This window comes from Strongylocentrotus purpuratus, unplaced genomic scaffold (genome assembly GCF_000002235.5).
Source record: "Strongylocentrotus purpuratus isolate Spur 01 unplaced genomic scaffold, Spur_5.0 spur5_scaffold_7, whole genome shotgun sequence".
Taxonomy (NCBI): Eukaryota; Metazoa; Echinodermata; class Echinoidea; order Camarodonta; family Strongylocentrotidae; genus Strongylocentrotus; species Strongylocentrotus purpuratus.
Window position 1 is genome coordinate 11363465 of NW_022145613.1, and position 24380 is coordinate 11387844.

At 37.1% G+C, this 24380-nt stretch overlaps 1 protein-coding gene across 3 annotated transcripts; it reads left to right on the top strand.

The window, feature by feature from the left end:
• Window positions 1–10184: 10184 nt before the first annotated feature.
• On the top strand, window positions 10185–23848 carry LOC592924 (neuropeptides capa receptor). 3 transcript variants are annotated; one of them, XM_030973867.1, is made up of 3 exons: window positions 10185–12081; window positions 12708–12940; window positions 23671–23848. In XM_030973867.1, the coding sequence occupies exons 1-3, from the start codon at window positions 11067–11069 to the stop codon at window positions 23728–23730; spliced, it is 1308 nt and encodes a 435-aa protein (XP_030829727.1). In that variant the 5' UTR covers window positions 10185–11066; the 3' UTR covers window positions 23731–23848. The 3 variants fall into 3 exon arrangements, with proteins under 3 accessions (XP_030829727.1, XP_030829728.1, XP_030829725.1); XM_030973868.1 differs by lacking the exon at window positions 23671–23848 and having other exon boundaries at window positions 10185–10803; window positions 11116–12081; window positions 12708–13367; XM_030973865.1 differs by lacking the exon at window positions 23671–23848 and having other exon boundaries at window positions 12708–13367.
• The last annotated feature ends 532 nt before the right edge of the window (window positions 23849–24380 follow it).

Here is a 24380-nt window from a genome sequence, read left to right on the forward strand (position 1 = left end):
ACAAATTGTGATTATCCCCCCCCCCCCCCCAAAAAAAAAAAAAAAAAAAATCTTCTTCAGCCTATCGTACATGTATAATTAAATATGAACTTAATTATACAATTAATTTTATTCTACACATAGAGCAAACTGCAACGTAAGATACGCTTAACTGCAGCGAGATTGGAGAAACGATAAATTTTGTACGACTGATTGTACGTGGATTCTTACCAATGTTACAGGATCCGGAACTCAACTTTATCTGTAATACTTTTTTAAAAAACTCTGATATTGTTACAGTGCTCATGAATCAAGGTCATTACTAGTTCAGGTTGAAACGTGTGCTCCAGGGCAATACCCTCCTCCAATGTCAGCTGTTTAGGTGCTTGGGGAATACCGAGTTGAAATTGAATGTTCTACCTAAAGCCGTCGGGAGTGAAAGCTAAGACCTCACACAATTCAGTTACGCTATTCAAAAATGGGGCAGGTAGGATCAATAAAACAACATGACCTCTTCGGTCGTTTTCTGTTGAAACTGTTCGCCGGTGGTTGATGTCGCCGTGCCCAATCAGTAATTAAAAAATAGAGATCCCGCCAAGTACGGCATACCATGTTTTCTGTTGCTAATGAGCTTCCGACATCATCACGTCTTTATTGGGACTTCAAACTGCAACGGGGTTTGCAGTTTAGACATCACATCATCAGTAGATTAATATTTCTTTTTTGTTGTCGAACATATTAAATCGCTTTATTCCAATTTGTTGGCCGACATCCAACCAAGGAACTGAAATGTTCGAGAGTTAAATGTTAGTTCTGTCTTCACAATCGGTGGAAATAATTTCAACTTTTTCATCAGAGATTAGATGAACTTGTTCGGTTTTGTAATTTTCGAGATTTCTCTGATTCAACCGATAATAAACGCATGCTTGTTTAGACATTGATTTTTGTAAGCTGGGTAAGAATGAACTTCCTTTTAAAAGAAGAAGGAACAGAATGCTATCATCCTTAACTTTGCGACTGAAGGAAAAAAAGGTGGAAAAAAAAGGCATGGATATTTTTCCAATTAAATATTATACTGTACAACAAATCTTGTTCGTATGCGGTAGAATCCAATATACGATGAAACAAACCTATAGAACAGTTTTGAAAGACAACCCTAATTGCGGGGGTATACTGGTGACACTTAGCTGATTCTTATGACATGAGTATAGAGCCATAAAGGTCCGGTTAGGGAAAAAGAGATTAGTATCGTAATAGTCCGATGGGGTAAACGACGGTCTTTTTTTCATGCCTTCGCCGTCTTTGATATATGCAGGGGGAAAAAAAGATCTTTTAAAATTTTGATGGTAAATCGTCGATCAATTTCATGCTTTTGTATATTTTTAAAAATCACATCAAGAGAAACACCTTCGATCTATCGATATCTTTCTTTACTCGCATTTGTTAGATTGGCCGTGATGATTCTTTTATTGGTCCATACAACTTTTAAAAAATCGACCTTTCTTCCATCAAAACTTTATGGCATCAAACGCTTGGAAACGGGTGATGTTTTTTGCATCAATATGGTAAAATACAGTTCTATGTGACCATACACCTGCCATAGAGTCTTGATGTGATTGAAGAAACTTCAATCCCGTTAGAGAAGGGATTTTGACTTCCTAATTCACACAATATTACCCTATATGTTTTGCCAATTATCATTTCGAATGTACTGTGATTCTTGGAAGGAGTGCTAGGAAAACTGTTTTTCTGCCAATCGACTCTGCAGACAAAATTTTGCCAGTAATTATGGTAAATACGTCGCCATTGTGAGGGAGAAGTTTTTCCACTGGAGACGGACCTAGTACCAAGACACATTGGATCGTCCAAAAATTTTGACGGAATAACATTGTAAATCGTGGGTATGTGAAAGATCCTGTGTAAATTTTGGTTTCTATTGTAGAAAATTCCTGTGGGATTGGACCATACACTTTCAGGTAATTCGAAACTTTTTGCATGAAATCCTGTGTGTAGGTCAATGACATATGAATGGGGTTACGTAGAAGACTAGAGGTGCGGTTGACACAAGAACTTGACGCAATGTACGTGTGTGTCCTTTGGAATGATTGACATCGTCAACAGATGCAAAGGCTTTAAAGATGAAATTGAGTTATGGTCAAGCGATTTCATCGAGAAAGAAACCAGATGCTATTGGAATAGGCTGAGTATGGCTGTGACACAGTGTGGCACATACAAATTATTATTGGTATATACTATATATACTGTGTATAAAGTTGTTTTTTATCATCAAAATGATAGGAAATTGACTCAATCTCGTATACTGAACATAGAAATGTGTATTCGGGTCGACACAAACGTGTGACTTAAAAACTTTGGTCTAAACATATCAGCTGCTTCTTGTCATTTAAAAAAAAATATGAAAACATTTTGAAGAGGCACCATTTTCAGGGGACGTTTTTCCGACGATAATCTTCCACACTTACATGAAACTTGACAACTGGAAGAGCTTTGTACACTTTATGAGAGGCCATTGACCTTCTACTGCTATCATATATATGACCACGAGCCTTTCAAATTAACAGGGTGGTTAACGTCATGAACAGTGAAGAAGATAATAAATCCACTTGAACTAAACGGCCTTTGCTGTTCATGAATGACCGTGTACGGACTCTGCAGAACGTCACACTATTCGAACTTAAATATACATTGTATGGGTGAAGTCTAAACCGTCTGATGTATATAAGGTAATTTGATGGTACAACATCATTAGAAAATTACTATAATGTGAAGTCTGTAGGTTAGTACACTAACAGGATCTAAACATGACAGAAAATGGGTGACAAAAGTTGAAGTTTGGTATCAAGACAATTTGGCACTTGACAAATTTTAAGATTATCCCTAAACTTTTACTTTTATCAGATGATAATTATTGTTTGCTTTGTAGTTTTATATTGTAGATTTCGATATTTGTCTCTGTATCCTAAAAAAGAGAAGTTCTGCTCGTATTTAGAGTTAATGGGAAGAAGTTGTATTCACTTATAGTGCGAATTGGTAAGAACTTATCGGGGGTGTTGTTATAAACTACCATACGAGAATAAATATTTAGCGAGATAAAGATTACAATTCTCAAGGTTACAAGTTGGCAATCACCCTTGAAAACGACAATTACTTTGCACTTTGTATACGAATCCTTTCGAATATACTTTCTTGATGAAATATAGGTTAATGTCCTATTTGTCCTGCCGCCCGTAACGCCGAAATTACCGTCTATTGTTGTAAAATATTTAAGGTTATTACCGAACACAAAAAAGGTTGAAAAGGGTTCCGTTTTTCATTGGCAACTAATAGCAAATTCAACGATGAGCATTCAGTGATGCTTTATAGGTGTTAAACGACCATGGCGACTGTTTATGATAAAGAAGGCAAGGAAGAATACAGTAAACAAGCAATTTGGAAAAAATTGTCAACGAATGTCCATGAAGTGGGAGCAAAAGACCTAGCGATAACTTAAAACATTTTTACCCTAACTATCAATTATTCGGCAAGCAAAGGCATCGGTTACAAATGCCTTTACTCATCGGTGCGCTGTCTCAAAGAAACATCCAATATTTTAAATGTTACCAACTCAACGCTTTCGTAGATAAAGCAACATTTATTCTTTTAGGTATGTTCCACCGGGGACTAAAATCAATAACGGTTAAAGGAAAGGTGCCACAATATTAAAAGGCGTAACGATATGATTAATTGTGTAGTGTATCTCCTGATGGAGGAAGTGTATTTTCAATTAGAAGATCACTCTTTGAGTCGGCAGGGCCAGTGTATATGATGGTACTTGTAATCGATGAGGCAACAGAGTCACACCGACATCAGTCACACCGCCAAACCGGCGTCGAACCGACTTATTCTTGGCCGTTCAGGGTAATGTACTTTTCTCTCCGGTCTGTCGTCGGTTTGGTATCTGTTCCGTCGGTGTGACAGGGGTATTAAAGCGTTGGAGTGAGCCTTCCTGCAGCTTTGGCGGTTTTGGTGTAAGTGGTTGATGGATCAGTGAGTGTGATGATCGCTAGTATAGGTCAAAGATTCATACTCGCAATCGGTCACTGGGATTCGGTAATAATTCCTGACATGCTCGTGAGTTAAGTGAAGCTTTGTCGTTCACCGAAGTCGATCACCTCCTCCCTCTCCCCCCCCCCCCCCCTCTCTCTCTCTCTCTCTCGCTTCCTGGTGTCTATTTTCCTTATGTATGTGTGTGTGTGTGTGTGTGCATTTCTACTTTTTGCAATCCCCATATTTCTGCGTCTGTCTTTTCCTTCGACAGTCATGTATTGCTTCTCTTTGTCGCTTCCCTCTCCATTTATTTTGCCCTTTTAGTTATATATCTAACTTATTTGCCTTATGTATTTAATGATGAAACAAGTCAAAAACTCGTTAAAATTATTACAATAATTTATGTGGCGCCAAATATCAATTTATTTCAAATCAGTTCATCTTAATTATCCGTAAATCATAAATGTTAGTTGTCTTTCCTTCTGCTTTCCTCTCCTTAACTTAATTGACATTCTAGAGGCCGGGTTTGAGGAGGGGTGCAATGTATTTTCAACCTCCTCTATACTTTAGCTCCCGACGCTGCTCCTTATTTGATACCATTACAACAGGGTTGATTGCACGACTAAAATCGTAAAATATTTGGACTTTAATGTGCAAAAATATTAATAACTTACATACGAGCTGAGATTTTCTGAAAGTAACCACTGGTTGGAGTTGACCCTTGACATGCCAGGGAACAGTGCAGCTACAACTGGTGCAGTTTCATTTTTATTTATGATCTTTTTATTTTCTTTGTTATGGTCAGACTTCATTTTAGATCTAGTTGCTTTGGTGTCATGCAATTTCTCTTTTCCCGATATAAAAATACACTTCCGCTCTATAACCTTGTGTGTTCCATACATTTCTTGTGTTACATGTGTTGGGAATGTTTAGTTACTTTTTAAATAGAGATATAAAACATCATTTGAGCAACAGCGAACCAGTTTGGCCTATTTGGGACTCTCCTAACGGGGACTGATGGTGTGACCAGCTGTCAAGAATTATCAGTTGATACCTGATTGGCTATCGTTTAAACATATCCGTGGCTTTCACCCAGTAAATAAGATCGCTTGATCGATCTGTAATTGGAAACAAGTCAGAAAAAAATCTTAGAACCAGCAGGATTTGAACCTGCCATCCGCTGCTTGCAACTGTAATCCACAAATATGTTTAAACAATTATAATTCCTCCAAGGAAGCATTACATTTTTTTTATTTTTTTTAAATGGCTATTGTTCACAATTGCTTAATATATACCAAAGAGTATATAGAATCTTGTGACAGAGTATGCTACTTTTCTTATTTCTTATTTTACGTCACTACACTACAGCCTGTGCTCGAATTAGCCATCGTTAACAACGCGGAAATAATCCGCTGTGGCGCTTACCGTTTACATGAATACGTTCTCTTCGTAATCCCAAGGTCAGTCTTGAATGCATTGGCATTGCTGAAAAGTTGACATTTGAAGAAAAAATAGATGCCTTCAACGTTTATTTTTGTTGTAGTAAAGATCCCGTTGATCGTTATTGCTTTAACGTATTGATTTTTAAATTGTATTTTCCAAAGGGCAGTTTTGTCTGTGAGTTTAGTGCGAATGTCAGTAATTTAAGCCAATAAAAGTCGTTTTTTATTTTGTTATAGAAGCTTTTAAAGCTAATCGATTGTAACAAAACACTCATGCGGACATAAGTGGTTAGTTTTCCTTTTTTTTTAAACTTGCAAGGTTGTTTTATTTGTGTTTTAAGATTTGTTTCGTAAGGTCGATTGGTTTTTAGTGTCATCTGTTGATACCATCGACTTCGAATTTGTTCCCCGGGAAATAAGGTGAACTTTGGTGGTTTGCTATAATTCAAGGATTCCTTTCGAATGAGGTTCGACACGTAGATAAAACAAGGCATTAAAATCTAGGGAATTAATTATTTGCAGCTATTAAAGTGGGTGTCACATATTATATTTATAAAAGAACAAAGATCGTGCAATAGTAAAGATGAAACTGATTATAAAAAAAGTAGTGATAACAAAAATACAACATAATTACTGATACTAATCATGAATAGTAACGATAATATTACATGATATTTATCATAATGATGATAATAATATTAATATTTATATTGGAAATAATGATAATGATTATTATGAAATTCATGATGATAATAATAATGATAATGATGATAATTCTAGTAATGATGATGGTGATTCAAATAATGACAATAATAATGATGATAATGATTATAATAAGAATAATAGAAATATAGATAATGATGAAATGTTATGTGTATTTTTTTGGTGAATACTCCCATAGCACATTACATTCCTTTCTTATTAGATTCACATATTTTGTTTGTTTACCCTGTCGTATCTAAAGCCAACGTAGCAACACAGTTGATATACATCAATACTATAACAGTTTTTTGCGGACTCAATTATTTTTCATTGATGTCATCGTTGGGACTAGAAAAATATCAGTATTTTCGATCAACATAACTTCATCTACACAAAGAACCGTGACAGTAGTTATTTTGATTTTTGTCTTAGATTCTGTAGTCATGCTGCTATGTCTTCATCTACCTTAGATAAAGTATGTAAGACGTCTTTTTGTTTGTATGTTGCGTTGATGTAACCTTCTTGACATCCAGAACTTAAGCTGTTGTTGCCTTCATACATTGCATGTTTGCCCTTAGGATTTGGACTGATTAACGTCACATACTATAGAGACTTCTTCCATCTTTTATTATAAAGCAAATGATCCTGTATTAGTTTGAACTTACACTTACATTTGATGAGAACTAAGCCAGTTAAACTTTCAAATTCTTATATTTTTGCCTTGCGGCTTCAGACTGACAAGTGACAACCGTCATACTAAGGGAATTCTTTCATTTAAAAAAAAGATCAATCGATCCCATGTTAGTTGGAACTTACACTTACATTTGATGTGAAATATATAAATGGTATATGATTATTATTTTATTATGAAAAGTTAACATTAATTTTCCACTAACTAACCGTAGATGAAATGTTTAGATATTGTATTATTCTGTAAAATAAACCATACTACAGCGCGCGGTTTGAATCCCTGCCACAGCACAAACGTCATTTTGCAAGACGTAATTCTACATTTGCCTCACTCCACCCAGGTAAGGTAAATGGGTGCCTTGCAGCTTTATTCCTTAAAATATTGATTACGACTGGTAATAATTTCATTTGCAACATAAAATAATGGAAAGGTAGTAGTAGTATAGTAGAAGTCTAGTAGTAGTAATAGTAGTAGTAGTAGTAGAAGTAGTAGTAGTAGTAGTACCAGTACCTTTTCACATTGATTGGGCACTATTTTTATTCTATTATTACGGCGGAAGGAAAGCAGGGTCAATAAAAAAAAAACTTTGATTCACATACCTCTACCGAATACTTTCCTTCCTTTCTGTGGAGGCGAGACACAAATCTACTTCATCCTCACTCAGAACCTCTGTGATTAACTTACATGCGCGAGAGGGCTTGCCGCAGTTTGTATAAACAAAAACCAAATGAGGGATTGCGGGATTTCTCTCGCAAGCTGAGAAGGTGCATACAAATAATTTTAATGGCAGGAGGACTCAAGTCCAATCGTTAAAATTATAAGGTGAAATACATGCGATTGGAGCCTTTTTCTCACGTAATTTGGAATGCATGTATGGTGGGTTTGGGGTGTTTCTTATAGTAGTGTTGGTAGCTCTTGCTTGGACAAGGAAGTAAAAGTTTATTTCAGAGAGATTTAGATTTTTGAAATTTGTAATATTTATAAAAATTACTGATGGTAATGATAATACACATCGTGATGATGATGATGATGATAGTATCAATACTATTACTACTTCTACTACTTTTACTATTATTACTATTTCTACTACTTTTATTTATTCTACTAAAACTACAACTTTTTCTTCTTCTACATATACTAATTATAATGATAATTATGATATTAATTATATTCTGAAACAATACATTTTCTTTTATCATCCCTCATCATTTAGTATTTAGGTATCTGCAGTGTATCAAAGGAACAAGGGTATATGTCTCACATTATTCAATAGGGAGTGAAAATATATTTCTGCTGCATTATTCTTGGTTATCTCCTCTGAGAGTTCGACTTGTCTTTATCATATATTATAATTTTTATTTTTTTTTAAATTTATATTTAATATTCGTGAAGACTAACGTTACCGTGTTAGCCGTCTCAAATCACAGCTTAAAATGTTTAATAGCAGAACCAGGATTTACTTCGGTACGTTGCAAATGCGTGTATATATATATAGCGTGTATTATCACCTACTTTTGATAAAGTTTTCGGTGTAATTAAACTTTTAAAACAATGCTGGCGTACGATCTATGATGATTCAAAGACACGAATGACAGAAATCAAAAGTGAACGAATGAAAAATGTACTTCTTGCAAAAAGGGCAAAACTAGGCACAATTAGTGAAGTAGAAAATTATATTTGAACGTTCTTTCAATGATCACATTAAAGCCATATTTGGATTTGCCTCTCTAATTTTCCGGCACTTTGCGTAACCGCGTGAAGCGAACCTACATTCGCTCACCTTCAATTTCTTCTGGTTTTAAAGATTGTGCATCACATGAATGACGTCATTAGATTAGAAGGCCTCTCGGATTCCCCCCGAAGATTGATCTTTTCGTTCCCTACCTCTCTCAAGCAGTTTGCTTATTTCAAGTGCGACCTTGCGTCATTTAACGCTAGGCTCAATGATTTCATGTCAAATCAAATCATTATTCTGGAGGTTAATGTGTGTATTTCTCAAAGTTCCGGCCGGGGAAAAGCTTACACTTGAACGCATTGCTTTTTTCAAAAGATCTGGACTTTTTTGTGGTCCGTAATGCTTCTGTCTAGTGTTGTTTATTTCCATAACAAATGTTTTGTACACCAACCAAACCTTTCTTCAGTTGAACGGTCCTTAAATAGACTGGGTTTTTTTTTATAAATGAATTTACGGAAAGAAGCATGAGGACATAGGCTTGTTTTATATCGGTTGAATAAGTTTTCGAGGGTGTTTAAAAAAAATTTATAACTTCCATTTGTTCAACTTGTGGGAAACACCAACAGCCTCCTTTTTAATGCATTTTCCAAAGACTGATTGGTGTTTTGTGTTTTGCTTTTAAAAGGTCAATCCAAAAAGAGAGAAAATCTAAATGTCTTTTTTGCTTTTAATGAAGATATCGGCGTAATCTGAATAAAGTAGATCTTGTAAATAAATTGGATTCTGTCGAGCTGTTGAGGTTCGTGTTTAAGACATTAGTGAACGTGCTGATTGTGTATAGAGATTCCTATAGAGATTTACAATAATTTCCTTCACATTGTCAGTATCCTCTTTAGAGTCCACCAACTTGAGACTTATTGGAAGTGGCTCTCACAAGAGCCAATTTTGCAGTGGAACTCTTTTCAATCAAGAGTGAAGTTGTGTTATTTTTTGGAATGAGGGAAGTTCATTTTTGGTTTGCTTATCCTCAAAAATCCGATATTATATATTTTTTAATATTGTCCTTGTGTGCCGGGCAGAAAAATGTAAACGTCCTAATAATAATACGTAAGTGTGTAAAGTGGGAGGGAATGATGAAAAATGCTTTCGATTTTTTTATTTTTTTTTATTGAAATTTGATGTCAAGAGAAATATTAGCTTGAATGTTTGTACAGTGGAAGGCTTGGAATTTATGGTAGAAAAGAATATATTTTTATAAATATTTCGGCCGAAATGTCATCCAGAGGAAAGCTCAGAATGTCGATTTTTTGTGTGTGTGTGTGTGTTCTCAATGGATGTAACGCGAGTCTATTTTCGGTTGTTTAATTTGGTCGTAATAAATATTTCGAAGATAAGAAGACTGGGAGATGAATATTATAAAGCATGTCCAGTATTTGATGAAAAGAGTTTAAGGGAGAACAAGCAAAAAAGGAAAGCATTGTGAGGGAAAAAATAGCAACATAATACTTCGAGAGAGAAATGGTATGACAGATCGTGCAATTGCAAAAAAAAATGCTATTATTTTTAAGACGGGGGGGGGGTATAATGATCGTTAAAATGAGAGCAATGCCATTTTTGTTTACATGTCAGTTGTCAAATTTTGAAAAGGAACATTTGAAAAGCCAAACAGGCGCGGAATTTGAGATGGAAGAATACAAGCTGGGGCCGAAGAGGGCAGGAAAACATGAACGAAGACAGATAAATGGTATTTTAAGAATAGGGATGACTGAAAAGGTGACGATGAAAATAGGATTTTAGGCACCGTATTGTCTGACCAGGGGCTAACCACGCAAAGACTTCTGAAGTACTTGTGTAAATGAGATTTTTTTTCTTCTGTTTTTTTCTCTTCCTCTTCTAGGTTGCTCAAAATCAAATCACCGCATCCCACTCTAGTCGGCAGGGGAGAAGCACTTCTGACGTCCAATTGAATACTCGATCTTGTAGTGCAGTAAATGAGTTCTCCTCCTGTTGTAACACGGATGTTGTCTCCCAACCTTTGCCTCCGTTCAATGGATGTGAGTTCTGAGACGTATAAGAGTGGCACACCCAAGCACGAGGAGATCGATTAGCTGCGTTTACAGGCACCTTTCAGTTTGTCAACGTTGTTGATACCCTTCTCTTCCAGCAAACCTGTTTCTGAGGGTGTACCTACCAGAAATCTGGGTCTGACTCTCCACGTGATGTAAAAAAAACGAAGAAAGTAAACAAGGAATGATGAATGAACAAAGGTGAACAGAGGGAAGAATCAATTGTGTATAGTTCTGTATCAATTCGTTTGTTTGGAAAAGAAGCAGTGGGTGAAGATCCGTGCTGTGTGGATTGTAAAAGTTACCCAGGAGAAGACTTGTACAAAAGTAAAAAATGTAACTTAATATTAAATTCATGAGGATGTAGACAAAAGGTGTAACTCTTTGACTGTCATTTATTAATCAATTCTTTGTAAAAGAAGTAGCGATACGTTACAAAAAAAGTAAGAAGTCAGAAAACAAATATGACCATGGAAGGCCCGGATTCTCAAGTAATGTCGTATCTCCCTGCAGAAGGACCAAGTCACAATGGCAGCGATGGGTTCGATTATTGTCAATATTCATATGAGAGACTCAAAAGAGAGGTCAGCCACAGCGATGTTCAATCTGTAGACAGTTTCTTCTTCAATATAACCCGGACATGCTACTTAGACAACAACTTAACATGCCCGGCTTACATGTATGATCTGTCCGGTGATGAATTGATAGACCATTTATCGTACATCATGCCGCCGTCGCATTATGAGTATGCGTTTGTGATACCGTTTGCCGTCATCATTCTCTCGCTAGTGTTTGTTGGATTTTTTGGAAACCTCTTAACGATCATTGTCATCTTGCGGAATCGTGTCCTACAGTCAACCTCCCATTACCTTGTAAGTTTAGCTGCGTCGGATATGTTGTTACTCGTGTTGACGGGACCCACAGAAGTCCTGGTGGAACTCCGCTACTGGCCTTGGACCTATACGTCATTTTTCTGTCACGCGCGGTTCTTCCTCATCGAGTTCTGTCTTTTCACGACGGTGTTGCACATCACCGCATTCACCATCGAACGCTACGTGGCGATCTGCCACCCAATGAAAGCGAAAGCGTTCATCTCCACCTCTCGTGCCATCAAGTTCATCATCGCCATCTGGATCTTGAGTTTCCTCATCAGCATCCCTCTGGCCCTCTCCTACCATCTCAAGGAAGGGTGCGACGGCATTGAGGAGTCCACGGTCTGCCAGACGACAGACGAAATGGAGAATCGTGTCAACCATTTCTATGTCTTTTCAGCAACTTTTCTCTTTCTCCTCCCCATGACGCTCATCATCGTACTCTATTCGCTCATCGCCCGTGTCCTCTTTGGTGTCAACATCAAGGTTCCTATGAGGAGATCGAGCTCCACGAAGGGTCGTTGCCGAGTCAATGGCAACCTCAAGGCCAAGGAAGACAAAGAGGACCAAGTTATCACGATGCGAAAACAAGTGGTCAAGATGCTAGGTAAGTGATCCTCTTTCTTTATTTTGTCGAAGAGGGAGATGGGTACTAATATCAAATTCTTTGAATCAGTATTTCATTAAAAATGGCAAAACTATAATATAACGGTCAGCTTTATCACACGCTGAAGTATGTCTCAAGTTTTGAAAGGAAATTATTCTACTCTCTCATAACAATGTAGAGATGTCTGGTCCGAAGTGGGAGTGTAAACACGCCCAGAAATGTTTAGCTCTGGATGTTAAAGTTGCCTGAATTTCTAGAACATGGGCACCAAACTCGTTACGTGCTAAGATGATGTGGAGTATATTTTAGGTCAAGGGTTCAAACAGTAAAAGTCAGTTGAGGTCGGGTATGCAAAGATGTTAAGAAAGGTTGTTTTTTTTACTAACAGGACTCTTATTACCCATTTGCCTGAAAGGTATTAGACTTGAACAAAATATGGAGTATATATTAGGTTAAAATTCAAAAGTCTCTCTGGTTGACGTATAAGGGTCATTCGGAATTGATATGGAGATAAATTTGTGAGTAGCAATATGCTCGAATTTCCTCTGTTGCGTCATGCTAATCTATTCCTTTGATGCTATTGCTTGTCCTTGATATATAACTATCACGTTTTTTGTTTTTTAAAGTTGTGATTGCGGCTAGCTTCTTCATCTGCTGGTTCCCGTTTCATCTAATCCGCATCCTGCCCTTCTTCAACCTGGATGAGTGGCCCCAGCCTGTCCAGGAGATCTACTACAGGGGGCTCTATCACTTCTCCATCGTTCTGCTCTACGTCAGCTCCGCCATCAACCCCATCCTCTACAACGTGATGTCGGCGAGGTTCCGGCGTGCCTTCAAGCAGACGATCCTCTGTCGCGAAGTAAGCTCCCCCCACAATTCCATGGCAACAAGGGGTCATTCGACCTACATAACCCGTACCTCCTCCATCAATAGCTCTGCCCTCTGAAGAAAAGGGGGAAAAACCGCCAGCACGATCGCATTTACCCGAAGAAGAAAAAGAAATAAGGCAATTTCAAAAAGCCCTGTTTATCACCTTTAGAAATGTACTATGCTGCATGACGTAATCCGAATATTGGATTTCCCCCAAGTTGATTTCTCGAAGTAGTTGCGATCGTGACCTCTGCTTTCCCTATTTTACTAATTCAGTTAAACCTGACCCTGAGTTAAACATCACAGTCGACAGTTGGAACTGTAGGCCTCATTATGACTTTGGTTGCTACTTGTTAAACAATATTTTGAAGAAGAACAAATTAAGCCCAGCGTCGGGTTTGAATTTTAGTAGAATTCATGGCCTTCAGCTTTTTATGTGAATACTCTTATTGGCCAATATTCATTTTTCGAAGGGGGGGGGGGGGTTGTTGATTTGAAAAAGGTTTGGAATTGGTGTAGTGGTGTGACTGAACCATAAAGAAGATCATAACATTTTAGCTCTTGAAGGTTTTTAGGTTAAAGCAAACGTACCAACTGCATTAAAATCTTATCTTTATCATGCAAAATTAAAAAGAATTTTGGATGATGCACGGCTACTGAGGGGATGATGTCTCGCAAAGCGGTTTGCAGGAATGCTATCGAAAAGTAACATTAAAAACAACCGTTTGGAACCTTACATATAATAATTTGCAATATCGGGGATAGGAAAAACGATGAAGTACTTGTGGGTTCTGTGCAATTTTTTATCGTTGAGAAAATCGATCAAAGTTTTTAATGGCATTTGCCAAATCATCCAATAATCTCCAGTTAGAGATGTATAACTTTATTTAATAGAGCCATTCAAACAAGTTGTGTTTTCCTCTGGAAAGGTGTGAGCTTGTATAATCATCTCTTTTGTGTGTCGATGAAATTCATTAGGAAGCACAGAAAAAATATTCATTGATATAGTGAATTTAATTACCGTCAGCATGTACCAATCTGAAATTCTCCCTTTAAATTGGCGGTTCAAACCGAGGTGTTTAAAAGGGAAAAGGTCTTCGTCTCTTTATTAATTTGTATGGTCGAGCTTGAACACAATTATAAATGTATTCCGCAGAATATGATATGGGGACAATATTGACTTGGAAACAAAGTTCAACTAATCCGAACAAATTGGAATATGAAATAAGAGTGCGAACGGGACCGTTCCTCTGTACTGTGACCTGCTGGTATATTTAATGCGGTATATATATTCGTTTGTGAGGGAAAGGAGAACATGGTCTGCAACATGAAAGTGAAATTTATTGTATAAATCGTCATTATTCCTCGATGTAAAATTGATAATTACTGTAAACCTTCGTGGTTATAGAGGTTCATTTTGGACACATATTTTCTCTTGAGGAAATTGCAGTCTACATAGATTTTTCCCATTTAGTGTCGCCTCCTTTTTTTCCCCTTTTTTTTTTTTTTTTTTTTTTTCCTTCTCTATTCAGTTTATCTGTATTTGTAAATCTAAATATGTATAATAGTTCAAAGAGACACAAAAGAGCCTGGGGAGTGTCTTATTTTTCAAAAATGGACATGTATTTCGGGCTTTTAGAGGAAGTCTTTTTACTCGAGAAGTAATCGAGAAGTACTCGTGAACGTAAAAATAATTCAGAAATTATGCAAATATGTGTGTCTACATACAAAGATTATCAAGCTCCTATTGAATTTCAATGGACACTTAGTTAAATGTGTTAATCACATAAATGACAACATTTCTATATTCAATGTATTTTAAGGATTGTATATACGTCTTTTTTAATCGTAGAAGTGCTTTTAGGTAGAAAAGAAGGGAGAATCGTATAATTTTATGTTCATTTTTAACTTTTAACTAAAATTCCCGAGGAAGTAGGGAAGAAAGTAAAGTGTGTGTGTGTGTGTGTGTGTGTATGTGTGCGCGCGTGTGCGAGAGTTCCACAGCGAAAGAGAGTGGGAAAGTGCGCGTTAGGTAATGATAGGCCACCAAGAGATAATAGACTCACAACATAGGATGTTGGATGATGGGTTAAAGAATTAATGCAGGAAATAAATCGCACAACGGACATGGGCAGGAGAAGATAGAACGTAAAATTTAGGACAACAGAAATAGAATAAGTTTGCTCAGGATCAGATATTGAGAAGTGGATCGACGTATATAGGTCATACAAGTATAATGCTATACTTAGTCTATACATGTACTGTGGCAACAGCAGTATTGAGTTCAAGTACCACTTTGGTATTAGGTAGGCCGGTACAATATATGCAGTGCCCCGTCATGTAACACTGACATAGCTTTCTCCAGAGGACCTCCAATAGTTGACTCTGATGTAGCTCTCGTAGCACTCGAGGTGTAAAAGGATTCGGTTTGTGTTTGAAGGTTTCTGGAGAATGTCAAATGACGCTTTTTTTTTGGTCTTTGGTATTTATTACATCTTTTTGTTCGATTCCCAACTTGCATCCTCCCTAGGTATTTGTTTTTAATAGTTTCTTTTGATGCTCATAGAAAGTTATTGAATGGTAGACCTCTCGTCACAATCTTTGACCATACTCTCAAAAAGGCGAAAAGCGGGAAACCCGAATATGCGACACGACTATTGTTATATCAGCTGTGAGAAATTACCATTCTGAACGATGTAAGTGATGGGACTAATTGACGGATTGATAAGTCAGCCTTCGGCATTCTTCATATTTCTCATCTGACAAAAAGTGTATCGAATTAATAATTTTTTTTTACTAAAGAGAAGTAGTAAAACGCAGCTCCCATTGTCTAAAGACATGGATATGTACATGTAAACATGCTAAAAGTAAGATGTAATCAATGTAGCTTCCGGTACACAGCTGTTTCTCAATTTATCCACATAATTATTTAGTTTATATATTTTTTTTTGGGGGGGGGGCGGTTGTGGGGGTTACAAACAAAATAGTAGCCTTCTGACTGAAAAGACGATTGATTCATTAATATTAGTGTTTACCAACACACTGTAATATACCGACGAAGATACCGAAATAAGTGAACCTATGGCTTGCTAATGAAACGACAGAAGTCTCCTAGTAAGGGATGGGTTGATTTCTATATGTAAACATCAGATTAACCTTTTAAAATGTTCGCTCGAAGAAAACTAGCAGGGCGTTTCATAGAAAGTGTTAAGTATCTGGATCAAGAAGCTTTTGAGTAGCTTATAGACCAGCTTTATACCTCGGGAGCTTTAGGCCAGTCACACGGATGGATTTTGTTTTCTTTCTTCAACTCATTTTGGAGTAGGGTTTACTGCACATATAATATAGATATGAATAATATCTAAACAATAAGGAGGTGTTGGATGCCGATTTTGATAAAGGAGTATGTTTCACCCTAGGTCAAGTTTATACGAATCCTGTCTCTCTATTCGTGTATTGTTCTACATGTACACTTTTTCTTATCCTACCTCTTTCTTCCTCAAGTAATGTGTGTGTGTGTGTGTTTGTCTTCCATCATTTCTTTCGACATCTTACTATAAGCCTCCCTCGTTTTGTATATTCCCTTCTTCTCACCGCCTCTCTCTTTCTGTCTATTTCAATATGTTCTACTGTTGTTCCTCATTCTACCACTAGCTCTTTCCTACCTCTTTCTTCCTCAAGTAATGTGTGTGTGTTTGTCTTCCATCATTTCTTTCGACATCTTACTATAAGTCTCCCTCGTTTTTTATATTCCCTCCCTTTCAAGCCTCTCTCTTTCTGTCTATTTCAATATGTTCTACGGTTGTTCCTCATTCTACCACTAGCTCTTTCCTACCTCTTTCTTCCTCAAGTAATGTGTGTGTTTGTCTTCCATCATTTCTTTCGACATCTTACTATAAGCATCCCTCGTTTTGTATATTCCCTTCTCACCGCCTCTCTCTTTCTGTCTATTTCAATATGTTCTACGGTTGTTCCTCATTCTACCACTAGCTCTTTCCTACCTCTTTCTTCCTCAAGTAATGTGTGTGTGTGTGTGTGTGTGTTTGTCTTACATCATTTCTTTCGACATCTTACTATAAGTCTCCCTCGTTTTTTATATTCCCTCCCTTTCAAGCCTCTCTCTTTCTGTCTATTTCAATATGTTCTACGGTTGTTCCTCATTCTACCACTAGCTCTTTCCTACCTCTTTCTTCCTCAAGTAATGTGTGTGTGTGTGTGTTTGTCTTCCATCATTTCTTTCGACATCTTACTATAAGGCTCTCTCGTTTTGTATATTCCCTTCTTCTCACCTCCTCTCTCTTTCTGTCTATTTCAATATGTTCTACTGTTGTTCCTCATTCTACCACTAGCCTTTATTATTACTGACACTTACTCTTCGCTAATTCCAAATCAAAGGAGTGTTGTTATCATTATCTTATTATTTTATGTTGACGGCTGCATCTGATTATTTTCAGATGTTTATTATCATGGGTATTTTTTCTAAAGACATATTCTAAAGCCGATATTTCTACAACATCACCTAAACTAGTACCACTACTGCTGCTGCTAGTACTATTACTGATACAGCTCACTATTAGCAAAACCACTATTACTACTTTTACTACGACTACTATCAATACCACGAAAACGACTTTATTGTTACTACTTCTACTACTACTATTACTTCTAATACTATTACTACTACTGCTACGACTACTACTATTATTACTATCCCTACCCCTACGACTACTACTACTTAAAATAAAGAAAATGATACTAATACTACAACTGCTATTACGATTACTACTACTTTTGCTACTACTTCATTTTTTGTACTGCTGTTTCTACTCTTTCTACCACTACAACTTGAACTGAAATGAAGTAGAAGTGTTACTTCTACTTCTACGACTACCACTACAATGTTATTTTTTTCTACCTCTACTACTTATTCTACTACCTTGACTGCTACTATCACGAAGACTTTTATCGAACCACTTCTACTGCTACTGCTACTACTGCTACTACTGCTACTACTGCTACTTCTACAAAAAAAAACTACTCCTACGGCTACTACTTCTAATTATACGACTTCTAATACTAATAATATATAGATCACCTTTATTCAGTAATTTAATTAAATTACAATAAAGGTGTGACACAATAGGCAGGGTGTTACGAAAGAAATAACAATTTACGAACGTAACATAAGAGCTCAATAAAGAAAAAAGAAACATGCATATTAGAGCAATTAATTACTGCATTTCTCCTATTCATAACCAATAATATCATACCATTATAAGATATGACTACCAATCTTCCTTATCAAAACATTACAAAATCAATATCATCATGCCAATTAAGTTTCTTATTACATACATAGTATGATAGCATAATAGCAATATCGGAGGTAAATATATATATATTAACAACGATAATACTAATAATTTCAGCCCCTCTGTTGCCACTACTTCTATACCGTTTATTGCTACTTCCACGTCTACGTTGTACTACTAAAACTACTTCTAATACTGCTGCTGCTTCTACTACCGCTACTCCTACTACTGCTACTATTACCGCTGCTGCTACTATTACTAAATGTACTTCTTCTAATCAAGTATGACACTACTACCACTAACACTGTCATTGGTAATAAAAATTTACAACTTTTACTTCCACTACTTTTTAATCTAATATAGATTTTAAACATTTTCCATGCATTCTGCCGTACCCTAACTACTTACAATAGGACTTATAGTCTAACTTCAAAACTGTCTAGCAATACTACTACTTCTACTTCTACTACGACTATTACTACCACTACCACCACCACAACTACTACTACTAATAATAATAATAATAAAATACTACAACTTATATTTCTATTTATATTACTACTACTCTTACTGCTGTTACTAATTATGTTGTTACTACTACTATGACGAGTACTACTAATACTTCTCATCCTTCCACTACTATTACTATTACCACTTCTAATACTACTTTTGCTACTACTACTACTACCACCACTACTACTACTTCTCATACTAGAACTAGATCTTTTACTAGTACAAATACTACTACATTGTTACTACTACCACTATTATACTACTACTACTACTACTACTTATAGTACTACAATGCTATTACTTATATTACAAATGCTATGCTACTACTACTACTACTACTAACACTACTACTACTATACTACTACTACTACTCTACTACTGCTACTCTTGCTGCTGATAATACTACTACTTTTACTGCTATTTCCACACCTCTGAAGTTATTATTATATTATATTATTTTCTTACCTATATGTTACTGTTCAAGTCTATATTGAATGGAAAGGATGACTGAAATAATGGCTCCATTAGCCCAATACCGAATTCTTCTGGGAGCGGAGAAAGTAATTAGAAACCTTACATATTTAGATGGGATAATTACATGACAGGTGATGAAAATCTAATCATCAACTAAGACAATAAAATATATCTAACCATTAGTGAGAATGTTAAGTTCTGGTAAAGAAACAAATATTAATTTGTGAACTTTCTCATTTTTTCTGAGGCACTTTCGACGAATATCATAGTAGAAATATGCCTGGAAAGGATTTCGTTTAATATGCCCTCATATTCGAAATATATCAACAGAAGTTGCTTAAGAGTTTGGACCGAGTGTCATGCCAAATGACTCTGTGTAGTCCCATAAACCCATTTCTGCGTGTAGTGCATGTGGTTTGCAACAAGATTGGGCCGATATTCATTTAGATCATTTGAAAACTGCACAGTACACATGATTTCGTACGCACTGCATGATCAACCACTTTCGATTGCTTCCAAACATTTTCTTTCACAAAATATGGTCATATGATTACTCTACTTTATTTTCAATCAGTAGATGTGGATCGCTAATTTGGGACTGTCTTCTCCGATGAGATCATTACTCTAATTAAAACCCTTGAGCCTTACTAATGCAGTTTGATGAGAAATGTGAATAGGATAGGAGTGGCCTTGCTTGGGTACGGGAGGGTTCTACTCCGTTGGTTTCTCTCGTTCTTAATGGTACTTAAAGCCACACAGTCGTCTGTTTTTATGTGTATTGCGTCATGCTTCACTGACACCAATCTTGATTAAATTACCAATTAATGTGTGTACAGGTCTCTCAGGTACAGACTCTGTGACCCACCAGAAAATTACGCCAGTTTGCCTTTAAATCTCGTGGATGAGTGTAATTTATGATGATCCTTTTCCTTATGGGGCGGTCGGTAGAGGGTGCAGTACATTCCATACAACACCTGTGAGAGGGTGAACACCCAAATGGTGCCTAATTTCCATGACAACCCATTCCTATGGGTCTTTAAGCTGGGTGTGATGATCCGTAGTTCCGAACAAGAATGATAAAAAACACAATATGCGCGGAGGGGCGTTATGGTCTTCATTAAAAAGGGATGCAGATAGAAGAAACAAGTTTGAGCGTTGACACTAAATTGCTTAATATTTGAGGGGTACGTGTGTGTATATGTGAGTAAAGTTGTGATATTAGTAGATATGACTTGGAAATTTAAACTTGCTAATACGGAAGGCGTGCAAATTACAGCGGGCCCATTTACAACTTAAGGTATCAACAATAATAATGACAATAAATTATTTCTATTTATGACTCGAGACAGATAATCTATTACCCTACCGACAGTTCGTTATCTTGATATTAAGTCGGGACTATGAATAGAACTACATGCATGCGGTTCATTATCAACATTTGCCCACCTGGACCAGACATGTTCGTTAAAATTAAAACTGGCATTTAGAGATTTCCGATATAATTCGTACCCCAAAGGCCATTATCCTGACTTTGCAATTTTCATTTCTGTTGTCGTTTTTCAAGGGTTTACTGATATTTTCCTTCATGTTCTATCAGAAAGATTGTGATTATAACGCTTCATCATCCAAAATGTAGTTCGATGCTTGGTGTGTTGGTCTAGTGGATACGTCGCCGAACAGTGGGTCGCTTGGTTCGCTGTTCGAGTCCCTCGGCAACACTAATATCCTTTGGTAAGATGTGAATCTACATTTTGCCACTCTCCAACCAGGTGTAGTAAAGTTGTACCTCGTAGAAATCCCCCTTGAATGTTTTCAGCGCCATAGGGCAGCTGGGCTTAAGCCAAGGTAATAATAGTTTTTTGTAGCTACCTTGAGCATCTCCCGGAAAGGATAATATGTGCGCAGTATAAATGTAGCTATTTTTGTATCACCAGTCCATGAATCACCTTTATGGATTATAATCAACATCTTTAATATTTTGTCAATTTCACTGGTATCAAGCTTTTATCAGCAATCCTCACAGTAACATCAGCACAATCCACTTTGCACCCATTCCTCTAGTCTTGTATGAAATCATTGATTCAGTCGCCAACACATGCTAATGATGATGATCAAAATGAAATTCATATTTGACACCAATTGGTAACTTCAATTTATGAATCATCGACCATAATTATTTATAGTTCTGTCCCGTTCTGTCAGCATGCAAGCGTGTATACAGGTCTAGGGCTAAGGTTGCAATTGGGTTTATTATCAGGGTTCCAAATAGCTCTAGGGGGTTACAGTTGCAATCGGGTTTAAGGTTAGGGTTGCAATCGGGTTTAGTGTTAGGGTTTCAATTAGCTCTAGGGTTATGGTTCCAATTAGGTCGAGGGTGAGGGTTCCAAGCGGGCCAAGGATTAGGGTTGCAATTAGGTTTAGGATTAGGGTTGCAATTAGGTTTAGGGTTAGGGTTGCAATCGGGTCTAGGGTTAGGGTTACAATTAGGTTAGGGTTAGGGTTGCAATCGGGTCTAGGGTTAGGGTTACAATTAGGTTTAGGGTTAGGGTTGCAATCGGGTCTAGGGTTAGAGTTGCAATTAGGTTTAGGGTTAGGGTTGCAATCGGGTCTAGGATTAGGGTTTCAATTAGGTCTAGGGTTAGACTCGCAGTCGGGGTTAGGGTAAGGGTTGCCATTGGGCTTTAGGTTAGGGTTAGGTATAGTGTGTGGTACAGGCAGGCGCGTACGCAGGATTTTTTCAAGGGGGGGGGTTTTAACATTTATAAATCGGTCCGAAAATTTCGCAACGACTCAGCCAGCCGCTGAATAAGCGGGGGGGGGGGGGGGGGGGGGGGGGGTAAGAGGACACATTTTTTTTTTTTTTTGGTCCCAAAAAATCGCAACGACTCAGCCGACCGCAGCGGGGGGGGGGGGGGGTAAGAGGACACTTAAAAAAAAAAAAAATCCAAAAGGGGGGGGTTTTAGGTTTTTTTTAGGGGGGTTTACACACAAAAAATTTCCAAAGGGGGGGGTTTAACCCCCCAAACCCCCCCCCCCCCCCCCCTGCGTACGCGCCTGGGTACAGGGCTGAAGTTAGAAGTTCGCATAGTGAAGTAAATTGACCGGAGAGCAATGATCTTCGGCCGGTGCATGTGTCTGAGAACCAGTATCGTGAAGACAGGAAGACAGAGGGAGAGAGAAGGGGAGAGGGAGAGAGAGAGCAAGAGGTTGGAGGAATATTGGTCATTGAGAAGAAGCGGCTTAGAAATAGGGATGAGCAAATAGTGAAAGAGTGTTTCTTTTAAGTATGGAGAAAAAACTTCACAGTATCGCCGATGATTGATTGAATTAGCCCGGTCAGCAATTAGGGTAATGTCGGACCTTCTGGACAGGAAAGCTATAATCTATCAATTTGACCGGAGGGAACGATTGATGCTATGATGACTTATGACATCTGAAAGGACAAAAATAGCATCTTAGAAACATTTTCGAGGTCAAAATTATTGTGGAATTGTGACGCAGATTAATATTATCTACATGGCTTAATGGGTGTTGTTTTGTACACAGTGGCGAAGCAACAGGGGTGAACAGTAGGCGCGTGCCTTTCCAGTAAGACCGATGCGCCCCCAATAATTTCAGTGCCCCCCCCCCTAATAATTTCAGTGCCCCCCTCAACGAGTAGACTCACTCACGCTACGCTACTTTTAGTACTTATTCTTTTGAGCGCTGTATAGTCTAATGGTAGTGCTTGACTATCATCTTATCCTGGAATTTAAGCTTTTTCCTGTCTCAACCTACTTATGCCAAGGGGGTAGACATCAGGAAACAACTTCAAAGGCTTTATTTTGAAAAATGCTTAATATTGTTACCTTTGTCATCTTAGACGATACTAGATGGGATACCTTATACTGTCCAATGTCACCATTTCTTGTTTTGGTTTATGTTTTTGTTGTTGTTGTTGATAAGGCGTCAATTGTAAAGCAAAAGTGTAACGTTCTGTCATTATATCCTTTTTCTACTTCGCATCGCCTTCACTAATCTCTACGTAGGCAAATTCTCGACCGTTTCTCTCTCTCCCCTCCATAATGCGTGTTTCGGTTTTGATTTTAAATGATGGTACTATTTGTTTGAGTTATTTCTGCTATTACCTATTTCTTTATCTTTCACTTTTAGTAATTTCAACCGAAGTTTTCCATATTAAACATAGTATATCTACTAGTTGTAATTTACTTAATTACATCTTTACTTCTTTTATATAGCCCAACTCTTTATTTAGTTTTTGCACTCTAAATACCTGTGTTACGATTTTTATGTGGCGCAAATCATTTAAATCTGATCTATTCTTTCCCTTACTTAAAATTTTACTTTTTTTCTTCTGCTATGTGTACTTCATGTTGATTAGCTCTTTTTTGCAAACTTTTTCATTTTTTCTTACTTTAAGGTGGGCGTGCCGAGTTCTACTTGCGTTCGACAGACAACAACAACAACGACTGTGATTTGAAGAACCACGAATGGGTACTTTACCAAAGAAATTGAGAAGTTTCTGAAAAGTGCTTATTTAACAAAATCGCTACTTATGGTGTGCTAGTCAAAATTATGTTTCATTTTGGCGGACGTAATATTATCAGGCGTGCAAGGAATCTGTGGAAACGATTTGTAAATCTTGAGAGTGATTTTTTGTTTGTGATCAATGTTATATGCATGGCCAAATTGTTGTGTTAACAAAATTTTAGATCTTTTGAATAAAAGAGGAATTCATTGTCTATAATAATTAATAAATGGTACATCCCGCTATATCAGAAGCGGGTCGGAAGACGTAGATAAAGGGTAACGTAACACCAAACGTATTATGATAGTATGTCTTGCATTGACGTAGGTTGACCGTTACTCAGCGGCGCCAAATTGCTGCCCGCTGAAACGTATTCTCATAATTGAAAACACTGTTGTTTCATTGCAATGAAATATGATTTCACCCAACAGACTTTAAAATAATCGCCCATCTCCCTGTTCGATGTTGATTATTAATATGTTGTTCACCGTGGGAAAAATCCTCTATTAAAAGCAATACATTCATTCAGACAATTCGCAATTTGAACGTTTCTGATTAGGTGTTTTAATTTAATCGCTTTTCGAATCTTAGTAATCAGTATT